Source organism: Anastrepha ludens, chromosome X, assembly GCF_028408465.1.
Source record: "Anastrepha ludens isolate Willacy chromosome X, idAnaLude1.1, whole genome shotgun sequence".
NCBI lineage: Eukaryota > Metazoa > Arthropoda > Insecta > Diptera > Tephritidae > Anastrepha > Anastrepha ludens.
The window spans coordinates 30,622,453-30,645,425 of NC_071503.1; the positions used below are offsets into that span (position 1 = coordinate 30,622,453).

Consider the following 22,973-nt stretch of genomic DNA (forward strand, 5'->3'; position numbering starts at 1 on the left):
GAAAAAATCACTGTTTGGTGCGGTTTACATGCCGGCGGCGTAATTGGCCCATATTTTTTCGTTGACGAGAACGATCGCCACGTTACTGTGAATGGAAATCGATACCGCGACATGATAAACGATTATTTTTGGCCGCAATTGAATGGTATGGACTTAGACGACATGTGGTTTCAACAGGACGGGGCCACAAGCCACACAGCACACGCTACAAATGATTTGTTGAAGAGTAAGTTCGATGAGCGCATTATTTCCAGAAATGGACCGGTCGAATGGCCGCCGCGCTGGTGTGATTTGACGCCTCTAGACTATTTTCTTTGGGGTTATATGAAGTCATTGGTCTACAGTAACAAGCCGGCGACGATTTGTGAGCTCAGGCCAATATTGAACACGAAATTGCTGGAATTTCGGCCGATTTATGCAAAAGAGTGATCGAAAATTGGGTTCAACGATTGGACTTCGTAAAACGTGCACGCGGTGGTCATGCAAAAGAAATCGAATTTCATACTTAAATGTTTATGTTCAAACTCGATAATAAAAAAAAAAATTAGTTAAAAAAGTCAAACCGTTTGTGTTTTATTAAAAAAAAAAGTTGAAGCGCTCTTACTGAAAAACGCTTTATCTACATATAAAAAATTCAAGAGCAAATAAACATATGCAAACATTTGCATATTCGTATATAAATATGTATGTACATATAACCGCACATACGTACTTTATGCCTCTACATGCGTATGCTTCCAAAACTAAAATTCTAAGCCTAGCGACTACAAGAACAAAATGCATTCATAGGCGCAGCTGTAGGGACCATTATTATTTACCCGCGACGGCGCTGAGCAGTTTCAAATATTAAAAAGCACAACAAAAACAAATTCATTGATAAGTTCGAGCTGATATTTCTACATTCATAAAAGAAGCCGCCCATATGACAATTTTCTCGACCATTCGAAAATAGTCAATATTGGAATACATGCTATTGAATTATTTGCCAATATTTGGTACAACTTGAATTTTTGTCAAGTCGAGTAGCCGCGGCTCCGTACACATAGGAATGTATTAATGTATGTATGTAAATATGTCTTTCTAAATGCTCGACAACCGCAGCTGCTGTGCGTCAAGTGCGCGCATGAGCATACAATAAGTTGCAGAAAACAACATAAGTAGCTTATAAAAAAGCGCTGTGTCGGACATTTGAATACTAGCAGTAAATTTCGAAACAATTATTTTATGTTCTCTGATAGTAGGTAAATAGTTAATGAGTATATAATGTACTTTACGTATGTAGTTCTTCAATTGATAGAAAGTTCACAAAAACATATGCATACATCTGCAAGGTTAGAAACTTACTCTGAAATCAGAGTATTTGAAGGTTACTGTACATACAATGCTGTGCCCTATGAATGTGCGCTGGATTTCTTGAGAAGTTTTAGGGAAGCGTAATATTTTTTGCTGTGGCAAGTCCACATACATACACACAGCACATATAAGTTAACACATCTAATGTTGCAACAGCGGAGACACTGCAAAACAAGGCATCAAATAACATATGACGACTGTATCCCACGTGTTAACGACACCACACGCGCAACAATAACAGATAACGCTGGGTTGGCCAAATTCAAGATTTTCCCAGCACATGCAGGTTCAACGTGACTTGACCAAAATTTAGGTGTTAAGTAGAAGTAAGAATTATTGAAAAGTTAGTCTTAAATTGACATAATAAAACTAAAGACATGGACTTCGAGTCCACGGTTATTTTTAAAAATATATTGTAATTAACAAAATAAAATATTAATTGGCGCCCGAGCAGGGACCGGGTTAAATTCCGCGAAAGTGAAAGTGTTAAATCGAAAGTTAATACGTGCGAAAAACGACTAGTGTACCGCGACGTTTAATCAGGTGCAACACACACGTTTGATTGCGGCCAACCACCTTACAAAAATTAGTGCCACCATCAAAAAAAGCGGAACCTATCAGGTGCAGGAAACGAGGCCCCCCAGTAGCGCAAGCAAAGAGGAAGTACAGAGTACTAGCCGCCTGTCACCGAGGATGTCACCAAGGATGTCACCAAGGATCGTGTTTATTATGTAAGAATAGTTATTAAGTATTCCAACATTTTTTTTTGAAAATAAAGGCGGCTTGTACAGCCAATAGTAAAGTAAAGTATTGCAAAATAGGAAAAATATTAGAAACAAATATTTAAAAGAAGTGGAAAAAATAAAGAATGCTTGTAAGCCAATAGTAAAGTAAAGTATTTCAAAATAGGAAAAATATTAGAAACAAATATTTAAAAGAAGTGGAAAAAATAAAGACGGCTTGTACAGCCAATAGTAAAGTAAAGTATTCTAAAATAAAAAAAAAAAATATTAGGAACAAATATTTAAAAAGTGAAAAATCTAAAGAGGGCTTGTACATCCAATAACATACCAAATTACAGATACAACATAGCTTAACTCTGCGACTCCCAACACCAGGGACCCTCCAGAGTAGAACAGCCCTCCTTCCTAGAAGGAATAATAGTAATATAACTTAAAAATAGCATACGGCTTGTACAGCCAATAACGGAATACAGCTGCGATTCACCATCTTTGGGGGGACCCTCCAGCTTTGTAATTAATAAAATAATAACTCTAATAATAAAAAAAGTAAATCAAATTTAGAATTAAAAAAAAAAAATATATTAATCGAATTAAACAAAATGATACGTCCAAGTATCCTCTCAAACCCACGTTTCCAAACCCACCGCCATCTGCTCCAAACCCTTATAGACCAGTTGTGAACAACAATCCCGAACTAGAGCAATTGATAGCTACCATTGTGACTAGGGCAGTTAGGGAAGACCGACGGCAACACCTACAGTCGATACTACATCCCAACTCCAACTTGACAAACGCGACGGACGAAACGATAAGACCAGAACATCGAGGACAACTTTCGGATTTAGATAAAATACCGGATATAGTCCGAAGCCTGTGAGAATTCAGTGGGAACCCAGGAGAGTTCAGTTCCTGGAAAAAAAGTGTAGACAGAGTGTTAAAAATTTACGAATCCCTTAGAGGTACCCCAAAATACTACGGAATCCTGTCCGTTGTCCGGAACAAAATTGCTGGTAATGCCGACATAGCATTGGAGTTGTGCAGCACTCCCTTAGACTGGAAGGCAATATCCAGATGCCTGACTCTATACTATGCCGACAAGAGAGATGTCACCACCCTTGAATGTCAATTAAGGTCTTTGATCCAAGGAAATGAAACTATTCATGAGTTCTATCAAAGCGTTTACACGCATCTTTCACTCATCCTTAATAAATTGAGCAGTCTGGAAACAAGTCAAGAATCTCTTGCATTGCTTACCCAGACTTATAGGCATAAGGCGTTGGATACATGTATACGAGGCCTTAAGGGTGACCTCCCTAGGCTTCTAGAAATGAAGGAACCCGAAGATCTTCCCCAGACATTACACTTATGTCTAAAATTGGAAAATCAAGTTGCCCGCAGCAGCTTTGCATTCACGCAACCAAGCACCATTCGAAGGTCGAATGTAAACCCACCACCACTCCCAACAAGGCGACCCTTTGGCGAGCCCCAGCTATTTTTCCACAACTCGTATACATTTCAGGACCGCGCGCACAGCCCTAATACCAGCAACCAGCTCAATACCATCAACAACCATTCAGATATTATAAACAGGCTCCTCAAAGAAACCAGTAGGAACGTTAACTACATGAATATACCTACCTTGAACAAACCGCCTGAGAAAAGAGCATCCAACTTTTCTCACCAGATACCGATAAAACAAAAGAGAAATTTCCACATCGAAGCAGGTGTAGATGACCGAAAATACGAGACGGAATGGACTCCAAACTTGGACGAACACCAATATGACATGGCAGATACATAATATGACCAGCGGCCTCAGGAATATCCTGACGACCGAGAAGACTATATTGACGTACATTTTTTAGGATGAAGAGTTCTTCGTTACCCTATATCGAATTTAAAACGAAGAACGGTAAATTTCTAAAAATTTTAATAGACACGGGGTCGAGCAAGAATTACATTCAGCCACAATTAGTACCAAAACCTATCCCTAACGACAAACCTTCTTTCGCTAACTCAATTCCAGGACAAATCGAAATCACTCACCACACAATAATTAATATTATATGTTCGGCAAAGAAAATAAAAACTTAAAATTTTTCATTTTAACCGGTTTAAAAACTTTTGACGGTATTATCGGTAACGATAGCCTCAAGGAACTCCATGCAACTATTAACGTCCATGATGACATAATCAAATTCGGAAACGGCAAGGAAGTCAAAATTAAACAAATGCTTTCCCCCACAGTAAATAAAATTGATATTAGAACGGAACACATGACACCTTCCCAAAAGCTTAAAATGCAACAATTTATACAAAAGTATAAACAACTATTTTCCGACCCAAACGAAAAGTTAACATACACTACTACAGTAGTAGGCGGGATAAGGACTTCTTCGGACACTCCGGTGTACACAAAATTTTACCCCTATCCTGTAGGGATGAGAGAATTTGTGAACAACGAAATTCAATGACTGCTAGAAGGTGGCATAATAAGGCCATCGCGTTCCCCATACAATTTCCCTGTATGGGTAGTTCCGAAAAAATTAGACGCGTCAGGACAAAGAAAATTCAGGCTAGTAATTGATTATAGGAAATTAAACAATGTTACCATAACCGACAGATATCCAATACCTGAAATAAATGATATTATTGCGCAATTGGGAAATAATAAATATTATATTTCTCCGTACTAGACTTAAAAAGTGGATTCCACCAAATCCCCTTAGAGGAATCCGATATAGAAAAAACAGCCTTTTCTATCAATAATGGTAAATACGAGTTTACACGACTCCCATTTGGGCTGAAAAATGCGCCCTTTATTTTCCAGCGAGCCTTAGTTGATATTCTAAGGGAGCACATTGTGAAAATTTGTTACGTCTATATTGACGATATTGTGTTTAATGAAAACGAAGAAACGCACGTCCAAAATATTGAAAAGGTCTTTCGTACCCTCGAAAAGGCAAATATGAAAGGTCAGCTGGACAACGCATCTAAAAAAACGAAATTAAATTTGATAGCGCAGCAACACAAGCCTTCAACGAAAATGAAAAGGTGGAAATGTATCCTTGAAGAGTACAATTATGAACTCAAGTACAAACCCGGAAAAACCGACGTAGCTGCCGACGCACTCTCCAGACCTCCAAAAACAGGGTGTAATGCACTCTCGACAGTTACTTGCCATAGCCACGACAGTTCTTCACATGACCAAATTCCCAGCGTTGAAGTACCCCTTAACGTATTTAAAATCGAATTCTTTTGAATGTAGGACCAACATCTACATACCAGAAGATCTCATAATAGAAGAAAGTATAAAAACAGAAGAAGCAATTATGGGCAGGATACAAGAAATGTATCCAATCCAATTTAGAAATTACAAGATAAGATTCATGCAAATCCTGATACAGGATATTATCAATGATCAAGGCCAAGAAGAAATTATTATCAAAACTCATCGAAGAGCGCGCCGAAATTGTTGTGAAAATGAAGTCCAAATCTTAGAAAAATACTTTTTTCCAACTATGTCCACACAGAAAAAAAATATAATACAGAACTGTTCAACATGCAACGAAAATAAATACGATCGACATCCCAGTAAACCAGAGCTAGTCGCATATCGGTATTTACATCACCAACAGAAATATAGTATTGACAGCAATAGACAAATTTTCAAAATATGCACAAGCCAAAATACTTAAGGGGGGAAGCTGGTCTAGAGCGCAAAAAATGGGCATATTTTATGAATTTATTTTGACTCAACAAAGGAATCAATCGAAAATCTGTGAAATAGGTTTAATAATATAGCTTTCATGGTACAAATACAAAATTTTTCGTCTGAATTAATTTCAAAATGGCCGCTGTCCAGCAGTTCTCCTAAGGCGCCTTTTTTTCTAGTGGGTCCATTGCCGAAGACGTAAACTCCTTAATTTTTGTCCTGGATCAAAAAATAAAATTTTTTTAGTTTCTATATAACAACAGAAAGAGACGTACGTAGGATTTTTTCGATATTTTGTTTTTTCGCGAAATGGTGCACGTTTAAACAAAAAGTTACAATTTTCACTATAAAGAACGACATAAAATTGTTGATTAAAAAAAAAACTATGTAATATAAATAAAAAATCCTACGTACGTCTCCGGAGAAAGGTATTTCGAATGTATTGTCAAAATTTCGTAAGAATCGGTAAAGATTTGTTCGAGTTATGTCTTCGGCCAGTTTAAAAAAAGTGATTTCGAGAAAAACGCGTTTAAAGTTGTAAGTAGCGTTCGGGGCATACCTGCCTCGAATGAAATTTTTGGGCATTTAGACATTTTTGCTGGCATCCCTCATTTGGTATATTATTTCTAAGACCCTAAAGCACCTTTTAAGACAAAAAAAAATTTTTCGATTTTTTCAAAATTCTAGACCAGCTTCCCTAAATAAAGAGCAATAGAACATGTAAAAGAACCTCTACGCGAACTGCTCTTCCAGTTCGGCGTACCCGAATCAATAGTAATAGATAACGAAGGTAGGTTGGTAGGTAGGTAGGGTGGTTGTCGTAAGACACACTTAGACCTTCGGCAGGTCCATTGTGATACCACTGGAGCTTATCCTTACTCTACGTGTTCCTTTTCAAACCATCCGGTTGCTTTAATAAACGAGCAGAGCTTCGTTAGTTTTAGATGGGCTATGTCCGCTACATCGGTTAGAAATGCTGTATCGAGAGTGCGCAGCCTTCTCATAGCTAGGCTTTCACACTCACATAAAAGGTGTCTGACTGTTTCCTCTTCTTCTGTATTAAGACAGCTTCTACAGAAATCGAAGTAAGGGAGTCCTAACCTTCTAGCGTGGCTGCCTATTAAACAATGACCAGTTAAAACACCTATCATTTTTCTTATAGATTCTCTGTTGAATCTTAGCAAGATCTTCGATCGACCGCTGTTCCAGTTCGGCCATGTCTGTCTGCTTAGTTCGCATGTTGTGAGGTTTTGCCAGATTGTATTTACCTTTTTGATGGTTTCCCTGTCTATAAGTAATTTACAAGTGGCTATGGGCATGGGTATCAGCGCCTTATCCGGTTCGAGATCGAGCTTTGTACCGGTTCTTGCGAGTTCATCCGCCTTGCAGTTTCCTGCGATGTTCCTGTGGCCTGGTACCTAGATAAGGTGCACTTTGTAGCGCTTAGATACGTCATCTAGTAGTTTAAAACATTCTAGAACTGTTTTTGACGAGTGCGCTTTTGATTCCAGCGCCTTTATTGCTGCTTGACTGTCCGAGTAAATGAAGACTTCATTTGCGGATAATACTCTCGTTTTTATTTCTTTAAGTCCCTCTTTTATGCCAGTGACTTCCGCCTGAAATACACTGTAATGATCAGGTAAGCGAAATGATTGGCATACTTCGAGTTTGTCGGAATAGACCCCTCCACCTACTTGGTTGTCCAGTTTTGAGCTATCTGTGTAGATGTTTAAGTCATTTATCTTAACAATGAGCCCGTTATCCCATTCTTCTTTGGAAGGAAATACTGTGACAAAGGATTTATCGAAATTGATGTCCTTGGTCCTACAGAAATCCGTTGTGCTGGGAATGCAGGGGAATTGTTCTAAAATTGAGGAGTGCCCTCTTTGGTACGTTCTGAGTAGGCCGATTTCTCTTGTCTGAGAGTTGCTTTGGCAGCTGTTTGCTTACCGTACTGCTCTATTGGTAAAATGTTAAGCATAATATTTAGTGCGTCTGTGGGTGTGGTTCTGAGGGCCCCGCAGATGCAAAGACTGACCATTCTTTGTACGTGTGCCATGGTTCTTTTGATGTAAAATTTATCTAAAGCTGGCCACCATACTAATATGCCGTATGTTAGGATTGGTCTGACAATTGCCGTGTAAAGCCAGTATACGATAGATGGGGAGAGACCCCAACTTAGTCCTATCAGCTGTTTACAAGAGTATAGCGCTATTGTCGCCCTTTTTACTCTATCTTCGACATTTGCCTTCCATGTTTGCTTTCGGTCTAGTATTAGACCTTAGTAGCGGGTCTCATCACTAAATGACAGTGCCGTTCCACCTAGAGTCGGAGGAGTTATAGTTGGAATTTTGTGTTTCCTGGTAAATAGGATGAGTTCAGTTTTATTGAGGTTGACGCTTAGCCCATTTGCTTTTGACCAGTTTTCAACCATGTTTAGTAAATCCTGCATGACTTCTATGAGTGTATTGGGGAATTTCCCCCTTACTACCATTGCAACCATTGCAGAACGTTCTCCAACCAGACCTTTTCCTAACTTCTTTTTTGTAAATTTTTAGCTTACTGTAGTAGCAGTCCCAGTCTTTACTCTCTCGTGTCGCTTTCGCTCTATTAAACTGTCTTCTGCTGTCGTTTCTTAGTGTAGACAGGTCTTCTGACCACCAGGGCGGCTTTTTCTTCCCCTTATACTTAATTAAGGGGCAAGCCTTGTTTAGCGCAGTTCTACAGACCTCCGTAAGGATTTTTACGTGCTCGTTCAATGATTCTCTGTCTTCAATAGTAATATTTTGGGAATTTGGAAGTCTTTCCTTAAGTTGCCGTTTATATATATGCCAGTTGGTCTTTTTCAAGTTCCTGCTGGCGGGCGGGGCCCGTGAACTGTTTCCCCCAAATTTTAATATATTTCTATATAACGATGATCGGAGTAAGAGTGTTCATTCAGAACCCTCCACTGCGTCATCTTTTCGTAGAGGGTTTGACAAACTAGCGTAATATCAAGAACTTCTTGTCTATTGCGCGTAATAAATGTAGGTTCGTTGCCTTTGTTACACACTAAAAGCTTACTACATATAATATAATTAAAGAGAGACTCACCTCGTTCGTTTGTATCCGAGCTTCCCCATACGGTATGGTGGGCATTGGCATCACCTCCTAGTACTAGTTTGCGGTTGTGAGCTTTGCAGTCTTCCACAAGGCTTCTTATTAGCGGCGACGGCAGTGGACCTGTGTCGTCTCCGGCAAAATAGAACGAGGTTAGCCAGGTGTTGCTTCCGCTCACTTCCCAGCTAACCGTCGTAGTATCTGCGTTACTGAAATTTTGAATCATAAATATATTAAGATGTACTTTTGCCATTATGCATGCTCTTTTAGTACCTTCACAATTAGTCTTGTATACTTTATACCCTGATGTCCTCAGACCGCAGATTTCGCCATTCCGTACCCAGGGTTCCTGGATGAGGACTACATCCGGCTGATCTTCTGCCAGACGATCCAGGAGGGCAAGGCAGGCTTCTTTACAGTGGTGTAGATTTATCTGAAGAAGATGCATCAGCTGTTAACGTTATGTCTGGGTCTTCTTTGCTTTCGCATAAGAGTTCCCTTTCGGAATACTTACGCTGTTGTGTGGGATACTTACCCTCCCGTTCGAAGTACAACCTCCCTAAGCCCATTTCTGAGCCTGAAGAGGCGTATTCTTCTTCGGTGGGCTGGTCGTCCTCGCTCATTGGCTCGGTTTCGCTCATGGGTTCTAGTTCGCCCATGTGCTTTTCACCTTCCTTAGTGGCGAGGAACTCTATTGCATCTGTGTCGGTTTTGTAAATGTGAAGCTTCACCTTTACAAAACCGTATCTCAGTTGCCCATCGCATTTCGCTAATGGTTCGATTGAGTTCTCTGTGAGGAGCAGGAGAGCCTGCATGGTGGGGCGCTTCTGCTCTTTCGATTCTTCCGCGCTATTTTTGTTGGTGAGAGTTTTGACATACCTCCATTCCTGCGTTGGGATGTCCGGATTGCAGTCCCGAATGAGCTTCATAATCTCTACCGGGTCTTCGACAGTTGAAGGTAACCAAACCCTTGCTCGCGGCCTGGACGGAATATCCTTCCTGTCCACGACCACTAGCTTGGCATTTGGGTACACTTCGCCGACTTTGGAGATGGCCTCTTTATACAGTTGAACCGATCTCTCATCGTCGCATGCTATACTTTTTATCTGGCCTTGGTGCCAGCCTAAGTCTTCGCACGCAGGCGGGGGGCCGGGGTTCTCCAGAATAACCTTCAGTGCCACTTTCGTTAGCTCGGCCTCGATCCATTTCCACTGGGCCTTGGGGATCATACCTTCCGGGTGGTTCTCGTCCAGGACTCCTATGATAAGACGGTTTTTTGCAACTTCCGCAAATGATCTTCTGGGCGTCACGCCCATTGATTTGTGCCTTTTTGCGTTTGGCTTATTATCCTCCAAGGACCGCTGTCGTTTTGGAGCCGATTGTGTTGGTTTGAAGTCGGGGTTGAGATCAGGAATGATCGCTTTCGCTCTATCAATCGCCTCTTTCAACTCCTGTGACATTTCACCTTCCTTTGGGTGAGTTTCGTGCACCCTCCTTAGGAGCCTAGCTGCGTTTCTGCGATCCTGGTAGCTCGCTTTCGCTGGGTCTACCACCCTCACAAGCGGCCATCCTTCGGTACCGGAGCTAGCAGTAGGATTACTTCCGGTCGGGACCGTTTTTGGGGGCTGAATCGCAGTTGACTGCCGGGCTAGTGCCCCCCTACTTGTACTTGGACCTGTGTCCAGTTCTGAGTGCGTGTCAGCTGGCCTCGATTTCGCTGAGGCTGTCGCTGTATGTTTGGATCGACTTATTAAGCCTATGGATGGCGTTTTCTTTGAGCTCGGTGCGACCGTTGCTCTTGTTGCGGAACTGTTTGTTCCTGTCGGTCTATTAGAAGGAGGACCGATCTCCTTTTTTTTATTTATTTTTTAAAGTCTGTTTGCATTTTGGACCCACGAGTGTCGGAGAAAGGATGTCCGCCCGTGCATAGCTCCGAACTACACGGGTAAGGCTAATTATTACGGAGGGCGCCAGTTATCCGTAAGCTCCGTTCGAGACTTGGTTATTTATTAGAAGGACCCCAAGCCTGACAGATTCTCGGCACGGGTCGCATCACACCTTAATCCAGCCCTTCACCCCCGACCACGTTAAAGGTACTTTGAGTAGTGCTGTACTATTGAGGAGTATCGAACCCTACCCATAGTACCCTTAACTTAGCTAAGTACCTCCTAAAAATAGGAAAACTGTGGTACTTATTACCAGCTGGCACCCTCGGGGAGGGTTCAGTGGAGGATTTTCGCCAGCCAGATAACGAAACTTCCCTTCATTCTGCGACTATAACATTTTTTAAAGTTTTTAAAACACCGCCCTATGCAAGTTTCGGTAATGGACAGGTAGAACGATTCTATTCTACCCTGACAGAAATAATGCGCCTGCCTAAAGGCAGAACGGAATTTCTCTTCATTCGCCGAACTCCTTGATTGTTCAGTCTACGAATATAATTATACTATTCACTCAACTACAAAAACCAATAAAGATCAATAGAGACATTTTTCGGAAGAAGAGTTTCCACAGACCCAACCAGTTCGAAAAGGCAAGGGAAGAAAATATCTGCGAACTAAAAAATGAAACAAGCAAAATACCTTTCCTATCACAACAAAACGCGTCAAACCATAAAAATTTATCATCCTGGAGAAACCATCTATGTAAAAATAAATAAAAGGCTAATAGAAATAAAGGGAAATAGTAAAGGAAAGCAGAAACTCAACCATATTAACAGAGTCAGGGAAAATAATCCAGAAGAGTAATATTAAAATTTAGTTATCAACGCGAACGTAGAAATTTTGGACTATACGAATGCACATTTAGTGACTATAAATAACGGACTTGCCAAAATACAGGACGGTACCTGTGGACTCATTCACCTAATTGACTTGAACAAATATGAAACGCTTTTGAGAGACATTTACACTCACATAACCCGTAAACTACCTAAAGATAGTTTCCTTTACCCAATCCTCAAGCACGAAACCAACCAAACCCTTGAAATCCTCGAAACCCTTAAACCTATTAAAAGACTACGTAAAGAAAGATCTATTAATGTACTAGGCACCGCATGGAAATATTTAGCTGGGTCACCAGACCACGAAGACCTAGAAATCATCACTAATAACTTAATAAATTTGAACCAAAATAACAATAAACAAACGATAACTAATGAACTTTTTAATAAAAGATTAAGTAACATAAATGAGATGACAAATTTAATTCTAAACGCCATAAAAAACAGTAATAATATAATCGATGAAATTGCAATAGATTTGCAAAGTAACATAAGATTAATACTGCTAAATAACTTTAATGAGAAATTAGAGATTAATGATGCACTCCAAGATATGAATGGAACTCATGTTATACAATTTTATAATGCGACAGTAAAGATTAATAACCAATCATAAAGAAATCTTGTGTCACAACCACTTGAAGCAATACCCGCAATTCTGCAACTAACTCCATCCGCAAATAAGCATACAAATTTATTATCGTAAGAAGTTTAAAAGAATTACACCTTAACAACACGGAGAGAATTAATTTTTTGAAAAAGACGACATTTTCTATTGGAACACTTACAGTTGTAATAATCCTAGCATTGGTGGGCATATCAAGTATTCTCCACAGACGTAAATCCATCAAGATTGAATACGTTGAAAAGAAACAAGAAGTTCCATCTGAGATAAAACAATACCTCTATTTAGTGACGGCAACAAACCCGCGGCCTTTGTTAAATTCAGCGATCTACCTTACTTTGAAAGACCGAGGACGATCATTTTTGAGAGGGGGATAGTTAACACATCTAATGTTGCAACAGCGGAGACACTGCAAAACAAGGCACCAAATAACATATGACGACTGTATCCCACGTGTTAACGACACCACACGCGCAACAATAACAGATAACGCTGGGTTGGCCAAATTCAAGATTTTCCCAGCACATGCAGGTTCAACGTGACTTGACCAAAATTTAGGTGTTAAGTAGAAGTAAGAATTATTGTAAAGTTAGTCCTAAATTGACATAATAAAAATAAAGACGTGGACTTCGAGTCCACGGTTATTTTTAAAAATATAATTAACAAAATAAAATATTAATTTATATATACGCATATGAATATAAACTAATATAACATATTTAAATTTGCATATGCCATCTTCCTGAGTGCCTGCCTAATGAATCAATTCTCTATGAAGGATTTGATTTGGTTGAAGGGATTCAACAAAGTTTTACAGAACATGCCTTAGACAGAAATAATTATGTATGTCTACATATTTGGATGATTTGCTCTTTCTACGTCACTTTTGGTCTTAGTATATTTGTTTTTTATGATAAAGTGCCTGTAGCTAGCCTACAACGCTAACATTCTTTCTAATATATAAGTTAACAACAACAAAAATTTCAAGCGTAATAAATATTTTTCGGTGCGCATAGCACTTTGGCACGCGCACCACAAGCTCAGTATTTTGTTTACCTGATAGTTCGGACTAATTTGCTGACGCTATGTCCACACCTCAAGCTAACAGCAAGCTACTGATCACGTTGCTGCAACATGTGCAATTCTTTGAATCTATTCTTTTAAAATATTTTTAAAGTTCACTTCTAAAGTTAGTCGTAAAGAACTACTCACTAAAACAGTTGCATCTGCATTTAAAGTAAAATTATAAATAAATAATATAGTTTTTATTTAACTAATAAAATTATTATAAACAAAATAGCTGAGTATAGTTTTATTTAACTGGCGCCCAACGTAATAAGAAAAAAAGGGACTTGCGCGAACAGTGATTCAAATAAAATATCGTGTACGAGTATGTCTTATTGTGCCGGATCGGAAAACATTTTCCGCAGTGTTACCTGAGTCACCAGTAAGGAAAAAAGGGGGGAGAAGCGTTAACACCTACCGGTTAGACTTTAAGAAAAAATGCTAAAAATTTAACAGTGATAATGATTAAACCTATTGGAAATCGTAATAACGAAGTGGCAGTAAAATAAGACATTCTAAACGAATTTAATAAACCAACGGAAAATCGTAATAACGAAGCAGTAATAAAATAAGATATTTTAAATAAATTTTAAAGCCAGCGGCAGCAAACTTAAAGTTTTCTACAACACAGTGCCAACAACTTTAAACAGCAGCAGACTTAAAATTTTCTACAATGACACACTGCCAACAATTGTAAAAGCGGCAGCAGACTTCAAAATTTTCTACAAAGCGGTAGCTGAATTTCATCTACAACCACAACAGTGCACGCAAACGTAAAAGCGGTAAAGGAATTTAACATCAGCAACTGTGTCATCAACTGCAGAACGGCCACAAAAGTTAACAGCAATGAAGTTTATGCTACTATATATTCTGACTGCATTGTTGTAAAATATTAGTTAGATATTATTATTGACTTAAATATTATTTGTTGGGAGCAGCACCTGATTTACAGGACATAATTTAAGTGTAGGGTTAATTGTGTAGTTTTTATTTAATAATTTAATATTGTAGTCTAATTTATAACATTGTAATATTTTTTACTCGTTAAACCTGGTCACCCTAATTCTTGTACTTGTCCTTGAATTATATTAATACACATTATCTCATATTTCTCATTTCCTAACGTTCGTATCGACGTACATTTTTATGTACATACATATATTATATACAGTAGGGAGCAAAAGTGTTTCCATAGTTAACATTTTCAACTTTGTGGGCCAATAAAGTGCAAACGAATGAAGCAAATCAAAAAAACTTTTTGTTGTAATAATATGTCTTTAAACCTCAACAAATTGCTTTATATGATAAAAACAAAACAGAATCAGTAAATTATTCAAACAAAAAAAACCAAAACAACTCCCATGTGTACAATTTTGCACCTTCCGTTATTCTTACTTTTGTTTGATTTCTTAATTCTCTTTTCAGTAATAGACATGCAGTTTTACCATTATATGTTTTGTTTGTTTATTATTCGCTTATATGATCCAGAAAATCACGTGTTTCTTATTATTCGAAACAGATTTGTTGATTTTGGCAATTAGTCTATAAAGTACCGCGAAAAAATGAAGAAACTTTCGTCTGATGTCGAAAATAGTATTATTAGCCTAACTGAAAGTGGCTGTTCGACTCGTGCTATTGCAGATCAGCTTAAGATTTCCCATTCAGCGGTGTCCAAGGTCCAAAAAAGCCGAAATGTTGCACCCAAAAACATTATTAAAGGCCGTAAACGCCTCTTAAAAGACTCTGACGCCAGACTAATGATGTCGAAAATGAGATCTGATAAGTTCCTAACACCAAAGAAGGCATCTATGAGCATAGGAAAAGACGTGAGTCGGTGGACAGCTAGAAGAGCACTGGCTAAGATTGGATATGTGGCAAGGGTGAAAAAAAATAAACCAGCTCTATCCGAGAAGAATGTCAAGGCTCGATTGAAATTTGCCCGGGAACACAGAAACTGGACTCTAGATGACTGGAAACGTGTTATCTGGTCAGATGAATCCAAGTTCAACCATTTTCAGTCGGATGGCAAGCAATACTATTGGCATAGGCCCGGCGACAAGATTCAAAAGCACCATGTGAAGCAAACCGTCAAGCATGGAGGAGGCAATGTCAAAGTTTGGGGATGATTTACTTGGTGGCGCATTGGACCATTACAAAAAATTGATGGTATAATGTTAAAAGAAGACTACCTCAATATTTTGCAAAACCAACTATCAAATTTTCTGGACAAGTGTGCATATCCCGAAGAGGAAATTACTTTTCAACAAGATGGGGACCCGAAGCACACTGCCAAAATTGCCCGCGAATGGTTAAAAAGCCAAAATTTTAAGTTGATGAAGTGGCCAACTCAAAGTCCCGACCTCAATCCGATTGAGAACCTGTGGTCAATCGTGAAGCGACGGCTCGGGCAATATCAATCAGCGCCATGCAACCTAGACGATCTTTGGAAGCGTGTAGAACTGGAATGGAACCGAATTCCAAAAGAAAACATAGAGAAGTTGGCCGAGAGTATGCCAAACTAAATAAAAGGTGTAATAGCTAATAAGGGTCTGTGGACAAAATATTAATTTCATATCATATTTCATTTTGTTCACTAAAGGTGCAAAATTGTACACATGCGAGTTGTTTTGGTTTTTTTTGTTTGAATATTTTACTGATTCTGTTTTGTTTTTATCATATACGGCAATTTGTTAAGAATTAAAGACATATTATTATTACAAAAAGTTTTTTTGATTTGCTTCTTTCGTTTGCATTTTATTGGCCCACAAAGTTGAGAATGTCAACTATGGAAACACTTTTGCTCCCTACTGTATGTACATATAAGCTATGCCAAGCAAACATTTCGAGACTTTGCACCTCGACATCAGCTGAGGCCGGTGAACTTTAACAATTGTAAAGGGATTAACAAACACACGAACGCGTAAACTCTAAGTGTGAAAAATCACTACATATTTTTAAACAAAGTCGCTTTTTCTGTCCCTATGTCCCCTTGAATGCTTAAATCTTTAAAATTACGCAACGGATTTTGATGTGGTTTTTTTTAAAGATAGATTGATTGAAGTGGAAGGTTTATATCAATATAATGTGAAGAAATATATAAAGAGGGCGTGGCAATCGGTCAAAATGTTGCAAAAAACATAAACTTTTTGTTTTCACGGCCATAAATCATAAACGAATCAATCAATTAAAATGAAACTTTCTTGAAGTTTAACTTTGAAATATTTACTTTCGTTCTGCATCAAAAAAAATAATTGATTTATTTGTTATTTAACTAAAATTGTTTAAACAAAAGCAGCTCTTTTTCCAAAAAAAGCTGTTTGTGTGTTTGTTCGCTGTCAACCGAATGAAGCAACAGGCGTTAAGCGATAATCTCACCACACCTCATCAATGTTGAATTACATCGTATGGTGACGTATGTATGTATGTATTTACGAATCGCTCGCTTTATTTCATTTCGGACGTATGCACATATGTATGCAACGGAGGCTCTTGGCAGAGTCTATGTGATTCATCCCAACAACAGCGAATGCTTTTATCTGAGAATGTTACTTCATATTGTAAAAGGCCCGACATCCTTTGCTCACCTAAGAACTTTACAAAGCGTTGCTTACAATACTTATCAAGCAGCATGCAAAGCTATGGGGCTCTTGGAAGACGATTCTCACTGGGAAAATACATTATCAGAAGCAGCTGTTTGTAGTTCAGCTACATCATTAAGATATTTATTTGCCGTCATAGTAGTGTTTTGTCAAGTAACTGATTCTGTTAGTCTATGGAATAAATTTCAAGAAAATATGCCCAGTGATATTCTGATTCGGCGACGGCAAGAGTTAAACTCTGTTGATGTACAATATGACCAAAACATATTTGCCGAAGAATTATTTGAATTAAACAAAATAGTGCAATTACTTTCGGGTAAAACGATCAAGGATTTTGGGCTGCCGATGCCAGCTAATACTAATAGGACTATGAATAAGTTCGTTTCGGTTTTACAACAGATGGCGTAACTTGATTATTATTCCATCGATCCACATTTCCAAACATTCATTGGAGAGCTACTGTCGTAAGGCACAAACGTCAGTATAAGTTTTTTATTTGAAGCGTAAACAACAATATTTTTACCACACTTGAAAATGTCGAATTTCGTGCCAAATAATGTGTTTTTGCGGGGAATTCTTCTTCATTATTTTAATATGAAGAAAAAAGCAGCCGAAAGTCATCGTATCTTGGTGGAAGTTTATGGTGAGCATGCTCTATCTGAGCGAACGTGCCAGAAGTGGTTTGCACGCTTTAAAAGTGGTGATTTTGGCTTGGAAGACGAAGAACGCGAGGGTGCGCCGCCAAAGTTCATGGATACCGAATTGGAGGAATTGCTCGATCAAGATCCGGCTCAAACGCAAGAAGAGGTTGCAAAAACTTTGGGAGTTGATCAATCAACCATTTCCAAACGTTTAAAAGCCATGGGAATGATCCGAAAGGTAGGCCATTGGGTGCCGTATGAATTGAAGCCAAGAGACGTTGAACGCCGTTTTATGGCATGCGAACAACTGCTTCAACGGCACAAAAGAAAGGGTTTTTTGCATCGAATTGTGACTGGCGATGAAAAGTGGGTCCATTACGACAATCCAAAACGTCGGGCAACGTATGGATACCCTGGCCATGCTTCAACATCGACGTCGGCGCAGAATATTCATGGCCTGAAGGTTATGCTGTGTATCTGGTGGGACCAGCTGGGTGTTGTGTATTATGAGCTACTGAAACCGAATGAAACGATTACGGGGGATGTCTACCGACGACAATTGATGCATTTGAGCCGAGCACTGCGAGAAAAACGGCCGCAATACGCCGATAGACACGACAAAGTTATTTTGCAACATGACAATGCTCGGCCACATGTTGCACAAGTGGTCAAAACATACTTAGAAACGCTCAAATGGGATGTCCTACCCCACCCGCCGTATAGTCCAGACCTTGCGCCATCCGATTACTATCTCTTCCGATCGATGCAACATGGCCTGGCTGACCAGCACTTCCGTAATTACGATGAAGTCAAAAAATGGATCGATTCGTGGATTGCGGCAAAACCGACCGAATTTTTCACAAAGGGAATCCGTGAATTGCCAGAAAGATGGGAAAAAGTAGTAGTAAGCGATGGACAATATTTTGAATATTAAATTTGTAACCATTTTACGTCAATAAAGTTTCAAATTTCGAAAAAAAACCGCACGAACTTATTCATAGTCCTATTACTAACTCTGATTTAACTAACAGTGCCGAATACACAAGAGAAACATCATACGATCAGACGCGACTTTTACAAAATATAGCTCAAGATGAGCCACGATTAAATATCGATCAGAAAAAAGTATTCACTGCATTACTATCAACAATTGATAACAATGAAGGGACATTGTTTTTCCTTGATGCCCCAGGAGGCACAGGAAAAACATTTTTAATCAATCTGCTTTTAAAAAAAGTGAGATCTACCGGAAAAATTGCGTTAACTGTTGCGTCATCCGGCATTGCCGCTACTCTTTTGGAAGGAGGACGAACCGCACACTCTACATTCAAGCTCCCGCTGAAAATCGCCAGCGATGATGATAACAGCGTCTGTAGTGTTTCTAAACAGAGTAATACAGGAAAATTGATGCGTGACTGCCCATTAATAGTCTGGGACGAAGCTACCATGTCAAACAAGACGTCGGTGGAAGCACTGGATAGGACAATGCGCGATTTGCGCAACAAAAATTCACCTATGGGTGGATGTACAATTCTGTTCTCAGGAGATTTCCGTCAAATCCTACCAGTTGTGACTCGAGGAACACGTGCTGACGAAATAAATCCTTCGCTAAAAAGATCCCACCTTTGTTCGCATGTCAATAAATTAGAGCTTAAAACTAATATGAGGGTTTCGTCATCTTCACGTGAGAACAGGCTATTTCCAGAGATGCTGCTAAAAGTTGGCAAAGTGAGGGAAGGATTAACCTAGAAAACCTTTGTGTTTTGATAGACAACATTCAAGAGTCAGTCAACAATGTAGTAAGTTATAAGACAATATTTTGGTTTAAAGAAAGAGCTATTCTGTCACCAACTAACGAACAAGTAGATAAAGTAAATAACTTGATTATTTCAAAGATTGATGCGCCGACGAAAATATACTACTCGGTCGATACTGTTCTCGATTTGGAAGAAGCTGTTCATTTTCCTACAGAATTTCTAAATTCTTTGATCCCGTCTGGACTCCCTCCTCACAAAATGGAGCTGTCCTGTTATTTTATTAACAAACCTAAATCCACCTAAACTTTGCAATGGCACGCGTTTGCTGGTAAAATCACTGAAAATTTCATAATAGAGTGCACAATACTCACGGGATGTGGTACCGGAGAAGATGTATTGATTCCCCGAATCCCTCTGATACCATCGGATCTACCATTCCAGTTTAAACGCTTACAATTTCCGGTAAAAACATCTTTTGCAATGACCATTAATAAATCTCAGGGCCAAACCTTCAACGTTGCAGGCTTAGATTTGAGCGTTGACTGTTTTTCACATGGCCAACTGTATGTCGCTCTTTCAAGAGTAACCGCTAGAGAAAACATGTTTGTATTGTCTAATGACAAGAAAGCTATGAACGTTGTATATAAAGACATTCTGCAATATATTAATTGTTGTAAAAGTAAAATAAATAATTACATATGTAAAAATGCAAAAAGTAAGTATGTAAAAGTGTAGGGTATGAATTTAGATATTCCAAAGATAGCAGGAAATCTTCATGCTATAAGGAAAGGGGAATTGTTTTACTCCAAATTTAACGCGTACGGGCCACAGGCAGTAATGAATAATACTAAGTTTCCACCGCAGCCGCTATCGTGTTCTCTGCCGCTATCGTGTTCTTAGCGCAAACACGAAACAAAACACCTGTCAAATCCCATACAAAATTAAAACACAACTCCATACCTAAACCCACTTTTCAAAGCGTGTTTTGTTGGGTTTGCGTCTAATTTAATTATTAAGTGGTGGCAATGTTGCTCATTTTCCTCATTTATTATTGCATTCTTATCGAAACATGGCAACAATGATTGCAATTTGTCAGTATGACATTTGATTGACGCACCGGCTATCCATTTGGTGAATCTTGCTCAAACGATTGTTATATATATCAAACAACAGGTAAAAAACCGAGTGTTGAGCGAGTAGAGGCTACTGGTGATGCGCCAATTCCGCAATATGGGCCGGGAATAGTTTTACACGAACATTATTTATATACGGTTGGGGGAACAACTGGCTATGATTACTCTTGTGAAATGCATCGCTTAAATTTGCGCACACGAGTGTGGGAATGCGTATATATCTGTCGTCCAGATATACGCGAAGATCCAGAGGGTCGTTATCGTCACGAAGTTGTCTACGATGGGCAATACATATATGTGCTGGGTGGTGGTACATCGAATTTAGTGTATGATTTACAACGCATCCCTGCATTTAATTTAATTACAAACCGATGGGAATATTTCGTCACGTTACCCGATCGAACATCACAAACAAATCTAACAATCGAGCGACAAAATTCCGGATATCCAAACCCACGAAAGTGCTTTTCCTGCGTACAGCACACGAAATCGAATGGTGAGGTCGAAGCATTCATTACGGGAGGCTTGCAGGTGCGTAATAATTAAATTTAGTATTATTAAATTATATTTGAAGTTGGATATCCCTTTTCCATTTGCAGGCCGATCAAGTATATTTTTCAGATATATGGAGATTAAATTTTACTACTAAGCAATGGACACTTATAAAAACAGCCTCTCTACCAAAAGCTTTGTACTTCCATGCCGCAGCGCACAGTCAAAATGGTTGTATGTACATATTCGGTGGTATTGAATATGATGAAAAACGTATACGACGGTGCAATGACCTTTATAAATTGTGGATGACCATACCATTATTAAGTGAAATTTGCTGGGAGGCAGTGTTACATTACAGACCAAATCTCAAATTGAATGGCCACTCACAGCTGCTTAAAATGGGCATACCATTGCGCTTTGCACAGAGATTGTGGCATTCTTCAAAAGCCAAATGATGATACAATAAATGAAGAGATATATGGTATGGTATGTCATGTAACGAGCAATAAGAAGCGACAATTTTTATGTTTCATTCTAGACATAAAAGCATAATTATTGTTTGCTAACCCTTTAGGAATGACATAGTTTCATATGGAAGAAATGGAACCAAAAGAATAAACATAATAAAATAAGACATTAATAATGAGTAAAAATGAAAAAAGCTAATTAATATGAAAATAAGAGTAATTATTTTTATACGCTACATATGTGTACGAGCAGTTGTGGCGATTTTTTTTACAATATGGTTCATACACTGTCAATGGATGCTCAGATCACGAATTCTAGAAAATTGTATCATAAGAGTGGAAGCAGGATCAAGTGGCCAATCGGGCAACCAGATGAACACCAAATTTAAAAGGATAATAGTCTGCCGTCTGATTTAAAGTTCGTATCCATGAGTCTATGCATAATTAAATTCGCTTTTTCCAGATTAACGATATAAACAAATTATTTTCAATAAAGAAATCAAAAATGAATAAAATGTTATTTTATAAAATTATGTATTACAAATTTTATTGTTCTGGTGAAAAGTTGTTTTTCAGATTTAAACCAATTGGACTCTTTGTAGGATATGGCTTCATTAAATGCTGAGAGAGACGAAAAGCAGAGTCCCCTATAATATGGACTGGTATTTTTGTGGATCCATACAGCAAGCTCAATTCATCAAGAAGTGCACAACTTTGCAACTCGCGCTTTAGCGATGATTTTTCAAAAATTCCGGAGTCGTTGCATCTTCCAGGACTGCCGCAATGTATATAAACAAATCTATATTTTGCGTCTACCAAAGCCAATAGTACTACGGAATACCACCCTTTGTAGTTGTAGTAATCAATGGCTTCTTCCTTTCTTGGATGAATTTCAATATGACATCCATCTGTATAATAAAGATGCTTTTGATTAAACGTTATTTTTATCGCATTACTTATAAACCTACCTATTGCTCCAATACATTGTGGATAGCCCATTGCATTAAAATCTGCGACTCCATTCTCAATTTGCGCCCTTGTCAGTGGAAAATTTTTCAAATATATTGGAGCCAAAGATGTCCCAACTTCATTGCAAAACTCGATGAGTATTTTGCAAACAGTTGCTTTGCCTACTCCAAACAAATGTCCAATTGATCTGTATTCACTAGAAGATCCTAGTGCATACAGAGCAATTGCCACTCGCTTTTTTAGTGAAATCGGGTTTCGATAGTTCGTTTTTCTTTTGGCTATTTTTTCAAGTTTGCTGCACAATTTTTCAAAGCAGGATCTTTCCATTCGGAAATTATCTTTGAAAAACTTGTCCCCATTACTCTGGCAGTCTACTTCCCAAAAGGTACTGGAATGTTCCTAAAATATACATGTACATTATACACAAATAATTTATCATAAATCTGTTTACCATACCAAAGACCATACACTTTGCGAACGCATTAAATTGGCAGCAACGCTTAAAATTATTTTATTTTCCCTTAACCTTT

General features: G+C 38.6%; 2 protein-coding genes across 2 annotated transcripts; one reads left to right on the forward strand and one right to left on the reverse strand.

Moving 5' to 3' along the window:
- Positions 1 to 20,491: 20,491 nt before the first annotated feature.
- Positions 20,492 to 22,085, forward strand: LOC128869876 (kelch domain-containing protein 10 homolog; the record flags this gene model as incomplete). The annotated part of the gene is made up of 2 exons (XM_054112477.1): positions 20,492 to 21,043; positions 21,112 to 22,085. Coding segments are annotated over 2 exons (903 nt in total), but the record flags the coding sequence as incomplete, so codon positions are not given.
- Positions 22,021 to 22,663, reverse strand: LOC128869877 (putative nuclease HARBI1). The gene is made up of 2 exons (XM_054112478.1): positions 22,443 to 22,663; positions 22,021 to 22,382 (listed from the first exon to the last, which is right to left on the reverse strand). The coding sequence occupies exons 1-2, from the start codon at positions 22,471 to 22,473 to the stop codon at positions 22,021 to 22,023; spliced, it is 393 nt and encodes a 130-aa protein (XP_053968453.1). The 5' UTR covers positions 22,474 to 22,663.
- Between the last annotated feature and the right edge of the window lie 310 nt (positions 22,664 to 22,973).